The following is a 5,946-nucleotide window of genomic DNA, read 5'->3' as shown; positions in this document are numbered from 1 at the left end:
GGTGCGCATGTGTGGGCGTGAGTGAGTGCGTGCGTGCATGCTTGTGGGCGTGCTATGTGAGTGAGTGGGTGGGTGCGCATGTGTGGGCGTGAGTGCGTGCGTGCATGCTTGTGGGCGTGCGTGCGTGCGTGTGAGTGGGTGCGCATGCGTGCTTGTGGGTGTGCTATGTGAGTGAGTGGGTGGGTGTGCATGCGTGGGTGTGCGTGCGTGCGTGCTTGTGGGTGTGCGTGCGTGCATTTCCAACTATGGACCTCTGCTGATAATTCATCGCATACGATTAGATTTCATAACATACGATACGTTATTAATATTATTATCATTAATTAGCTTGCAACGAGCGACCACATTATTAATCAACCCACAGGCATGGGTCACTAGGTTGCGTGATATTATTGACATTGTTGGTGTTGTCTTGTTTGCATGCATTCGTGCGAGTGCGCTTGTGTACTTGAGCGCACCCATGAGTGACTTTTGTTTCTCCTCGTCGTTTATGTTGACATTGTTTTCCCGCCCGCAGCTTGCAGCAGTGTCACGAAGGCGGAGGAGCAGGAGCGGCGTGTGACCAGGAGCAGCCAGCGGATACAGCAAGCGGCCGCCGCCAACGCGCAAGCCGCCGCCGTCGTCGCCATGGACAACAACAGCGCTAACGACAGCGTGTGCACGCGCTCGCAGAAGTCCGAGCAGGCGTCCGTCGCCGACGACACGGAGAGCACGGAGAACATGCATCCACGCAAACGCAAGATGCGGCAGCGCGAGCGCGAGCAGCGCGAGAAGGAGGCCGCCGCCGCCCCGGCAGCGCCCCCTGTCCCCGACGCAGACGCCGACGCTGAGCCGGAGGGGGAGCCACCGCTGCAGCCGCAGGTTCACATATTCCACCGGCAGGAGGAGAAGCAGCCGAACTGCTACCAGCTGTACCTCAACATCCGCAAGAAGGTCGAGCAGCGGCGCGCCGTGTTGATGATGACGACGGTGACGCTGAGTCTGCCGCACGGCTTCAAGGACTATCTCATGAACAAGTGCTCGTACATCCTGCAGGGAAACGCCGCTAGTCGCATCTCTGTGCCGATGATGACTCCGCCGCAGTCTCTCACGCCGCCCATGCGAGAACTCTTCGTCGAACTAGAGAAGCAGCGTTACCGGCTGCGGCTGCAGCACGTGATCGAGAAAGAGAAACTGATGCTAGCGGTGGAGCAGGAGATATTGAGGGTGCACTCGCGCGCCGCGCGCGCCGTCGCGAACCAGACCATCCCGTTCTCGCTCTGCAGCATCCTCAAGGACGAGGAAGTGTACAACTTCTTCGAGGAGGAACACATGATGAAGCTGATATCGTCTCAGGGAGACCTTGAAGGGGACGGCAACCTGAGGAATCGCTACAACGGCCGGCAGCTGCGGTCGTGGTTGAACAGCGTCGACGAGAAATACGCAAAGGTCAAGGAGAACCTTCTGCTGCGGCACCACAACGAGGCGGAATCGCTGCACGCCGTCCAGCAGATGGAGTGGCTGTCGAAGCTACGCGACACCGGATTGGACGACAGCAAGAACTCGTCGGACGTGACGCAGCAGGTGGACCAGCTGCACGTTCCCATGGTGCACGTAAGCGATGACTTTGATCTCCTCCCAGCGTGAGCGAGCGAGTGAGAGAGAGATAGAGGGAGAGCGGCGGTTGCAGCGCGCGCGTGAGAGAGAGAGCAGCCGCCAGCATCAGAGTGTGACTTTGATGATATCTCCTCCCCACGTGAGTGAGAGAGAGAGAGATAGAGCAGCCACCAGCGTCAGAGTGTGACTTTGATGATATCTCCTCCCCACGTGAGTGAGAGAGAGAGAGATAGAGCACCCGCCAGCGTCAGAGTGTGACTTTGACTTGATATCTTCCCCGCGTGAGAGAGACCGGCGGGGTGCCACGTGCCCAAAGGGCAGAGCTGCCAACTTCAACATGTGGCTGACTTTTATATCTTTGAGAAAGACAGCGCAGCGCACGCATGAGAGAGAGACAGCGGCACGTGGGACTAGGCGCGTGCGAGCAACGGCTGCGAGCATTGTCACTAAATTCCTGCGCCGAGTTAGGCGGCGCATGCGATTCCGTGTGGCAGCGTGCGAAGTGCTTCTCGAGGATTTTTTCGCACGAGAAGAATTTTCCTGTCCGCGAGTGTCTGACAGTAGTAGGGTGTGAGCTACCAGCACGTGCGGGCCGCTACGACTCACCTCGCGCTGGAGTGACCGGCGTGTGCGGGCCGCTACGACTCACCTCGCGCTGGAGTGACCGGCGTGTGCGGGCCGCTACGACTCACCTCGCGCTGGAGTGACCGGCGTGTGCAGGCCGCTGCCACCTCCACCGGTCTACCTTACCTATCCGCTACAACACTAAGCCCTACCCTTGACATCTCGCTTTCTACCCTCCACCTCTATCCTACCTATCCTACCACCACCTACACCTACCCCGACATCTCTCCTTTCTACCCTCCCAAAAAACCTTTTTCAGCTAAAAACCTGGCCTATCCTACGCTCACACCTACCTGACATGCTCGGCCTGTTGCTAGCCCTCCCAACCCCTTATCCTACCTATCCTACACACCTAAACCTACCGTACCATCTCTCCTTTCTACCCTCCAACCTCTCCTACCTATCCTACACACTAAAACCCTACCTACATCCTTCCCTGTTGGCTACCCTCCCACCTCTACCTACCTTCAGCCTACACCGACTTAAACCTAGCCTACTATCTCTCCTTTGCTACCCCTCGTTCCACTCTCTACCTGCCTATCCTACGCCGACGGGCTAAGAAAGCGCTACCCCCGTGACAATCTCTCCCTTCTCTATCCCCTCCACCTCTATCCCTACCTATCCTACACACTAGACCTATCCCTACATCTCTCCCTTTTTCTACCCTTTTCCACCCTCTATGCCTTACCCTATCCGTAAACCAGCAGCTAACCTCACCGTACGAGCTCGTCCTTTCTACGCCTCCACGCGTGCATAGCCGTACGCTATCCTACACACGTAACCCGCCTACTGACATCTCGCTCCTTTTCTACCCTTCCTTGACCCTCGGTTTCTAGCCTAACGCTCATCCGTACCCAGCCCCACTAAGCCTACCCGGTAGCATCGGTGCTCCTGTTTTTTCTACCCTCCACCTGCTACCCTAACCTATCCTACCACATAACCTTACCTTACATGCTACGACCGGCTTAACCTGACCTACACTCTCTCCTTTGCTCGACCCTCCACCTTCTGACGCTTAGCCTATCCCTACACACTAAGGCCTACGCTAGCATCTCTGCCTTCCTCTACCCCGGGTTCCACCTCTATCCCTAACCTTATCCTACACACTGGGATCAAAGCGGTGCTGACCTTACCATCTGCGCTTGTCTCACCCCTCCACCTCTACCCTACCTATGCCTACACCACTTAACCTACCTACATCTTCTCCGTGGTCTACCTCCACCTCTACCTTACTAGTCCTACACCACTCACCTCCCTGCTCACTCGACCCTCCCCGACAAGCAACGGCTTGAAGGACGTGTCCGGTAGCTACGCGAGTCGAGCGGTGTTTCTCGTTCGACGGCCTGTATCCGAACTGGAACTTCACCATCCGCGCGGTCGAGTCGCGAGGCGCCAGTTGCTTTCTCGCCTATGGCCGTCTGTTTCGCTGCGTTTTGCTTGCTGCTGCGTGCACCGCGCCCGCCGGCGCACTCGGCCCGCCTCTGCCCGAACCGTTAGCAGGCTTGCCTACTACTAGTCGTTGCGGCCATGATGGGCCTCCCAGGAAGCTGCACGCTGCCCTCCCCCAACGGTATCGGTTACGACAAGCAGCTCCCACCGGCTTTTACACGGTACCTCTCTCCGGCCCGGCCAAAAGCCCCGCCGCTTGCCTTGCTGTTGGCGGAGCGAGGCCGCTCGTGGAAGTCCGACGGATTGGGGACTCGCCGTCTGAAAAAGGGATTCGTGATTACCCTAACATAAACGCCGCGCTCTATTTGCGCTGTTCCTCGTGCTCTCTACTCCTCACGGCGCGCCCGGCCCCGTCTCGCCCAAGCGGCTCTTCTTGCACGGATAAGTCGAAGCCACTCGGCGCGGCCGGGTGGTGTGAAACTGCCGTACGCTACGCACGCGTGTTACTCACAGGACGAACAGGCGGAACGTCGTGCCGGAACGCCGACGGCACCATTCCCGCGACGCCTACTCGGTTTATTACCTGTTTTACTCGTCGTTCGCATGGCCGCCACCATACCGGCATTCCGCGCCCACTGCGCCGCGCTTAAGTTAGCTGTAACTAGCGCGTCGGGCGGCGGCGCTCGCGGCCCTCGCCTTTACGTGAATGTGACTCCCACGGGCATGCTCCGTTACTGGAACTCACCCTACAAAGGGGGCGTAGCTACCACTCACACGCAGCTTGACTACGCAGCTTGGCGCTTACCCACTCCGCGATTTGTCAACCAACACGCTCTGTTTCTTGTACTCTGGCCAGACGGAGGCAAGCCGCCGGCCCGAGGAGAACGAGCAGCGAGCGGCATGAATGCGAAGCCGAGGGAGAGAGGAGAGAGATCGAGGAGAGGAATTGATCGGGCAAGCCGAGAGAGAGACGGGCGCGGGAGGGGACGAAGTGGGCGCAAGCGTTTGGGGCCAGCATCAAGACACAGGGCCACGGGCGCGCCGCTAGCGAGCTCGGGAGCGCCGCGAGGCAGACCGCGTGAGTTCATCATCAGTGACTCGGGGATGTCGGCGGCGTCCACTGAGGTTAAGTCTACTGGCGCTTCCGGACCGCACTGCCGGGCGCGACGCCGGGAAATGGCGGGGAGAGCAGCCCGAGTGCCCCCGGCGCAAAGCCAGCGCGCACTGCGGGCCGAAGCCCGCCAGCCGCGGCCCGTCCCCCGACACAGCGATCCGAGCGGTCAACCAAGAACGACTGTGTTACGACGGTAAGCAACGCTCAATCTGCAATTGTAATTACGCGCGCGCGCCCGCCTCGTTGGAGAGGGAAATAAGAAGGTGAAATAGATGTTCAGATAGGTGTGCTGCGAGCAGAAGCATGAGGTCAGAAAGAGGGAGAGGGGGACAAAAATCGGGCCATCATTGGCTGGCAGAGTTGACCCTCCGGTGCATCATCGTAACTTGACTCAGGGATATACACTTTCGCGAGGAGGACGCAGAGACGAGACACCCCGGTGGGAGCGCCAGGGGATAACATTGACCAGGCCCGACAGCCCAGCCTACATAAATCCCAACGAATGGTTGAGGACCTGAGAGGTTGAACGCCATTATTTTGCATGTCATAGGGCTGAAAGAGACGGCAGGGAAGAGGGCAAGCGAGGGGAATGGCGATAGAGGAGAACGGAGGGGAAGAGCATATGCGTGGGGGTACGGGGGTACAACCCATGATTGTAAGTAATTGATCCAAGCCTTGCCAGCATTTATTGCGCGGTGCGTACTGAATGGAAGTAAAATAATGAAAGAGAAAGAGCAATATCAACATGGAAAGCAGGAACACCGGGCGGAGAGGAGCAGAAGTGAAGGGTCACGCCGAAAGATGGCGGGAGACGAGAGGGCAGAGGAAGAGAGATCTACGCCGGAGAAGACGGCAGAAAGAGGAGTGAGGAGTCCGAGAGGGGGAGAGACAGAAAAGAGCAACGCCCAGGACCATGAGGAGCAACAGAGAAAGAGAGAGACAAGTCAATGTCCCAGCTCAGTTCCCAGCGTCAGTCAGACCCTAAATGTCGGGGGTGAACTATGATCCATAGAAAATAACAGCCCACGGTTTTCCAAACTCGATGTTGCGGGTAGGTAACAATGCGCGTGTTTCCGCCCTACACAGCTATCAGATTCCAGTTACGAGTCAATCGTACATTGACAATAAGTAGTTGTTGAACATATTCTCGATTTTTTCTTTAGCAAGGGCCTTTACTGTGCGCGCGCAGGGCCGTCCACCCGAGGACCTTCTATCGCGAATAC

General features: G+C 57.9%; 1 protein-coding gene across 1 annotated transcript in view; it reads left to right on the top strand.

Annotated features, from left to right (window-relative positions):
* Positions 1–2,314, top strand: part of LOC106815705 (ankyrin repeat domain-containing protein 12-like) — a 4,261-nt gene extending 1,947 nt beyond the window's left edge. The window contains exon 2 of the mRNA XM_014820207.1: positions 518–2,314. Coding sequence (XP_014675693.1) covers positions 518–1,626 — 1,109 coding nt within the window. The 3' untranslated portion in view covers positions 1,627–2,314. The remainder of the gene's footprint in view (positions 1–517) is intronic.
* The last annotated feature ends 3,632 nt before the right edge of the window (positions 2,315–5,946 follow it).

This window comes from Priapulus caudatus, unplaced genomic scaffold (assembly GCF_000485595.1).
Source record: "Priapulus caudatus unplaced genomic scaffold, Priapulus_caudatus-5.0.1 Scaffold1180, whole genome shotgun sequence".
In the NCBI taxonomy this organism is placed as follows: domain Eukaryota; kingdom Metazoa; phylum Priapulida; class Priapulimorpha; order Priapulimorphida; family Priapulidae; genus Priapulus; species Priapulus caudatus.
The sequence above is the reverse complement of the archived record's forward strand: the minus strand, read 5'-3'. Positions and strand labels throughout refer to the sequence as shown.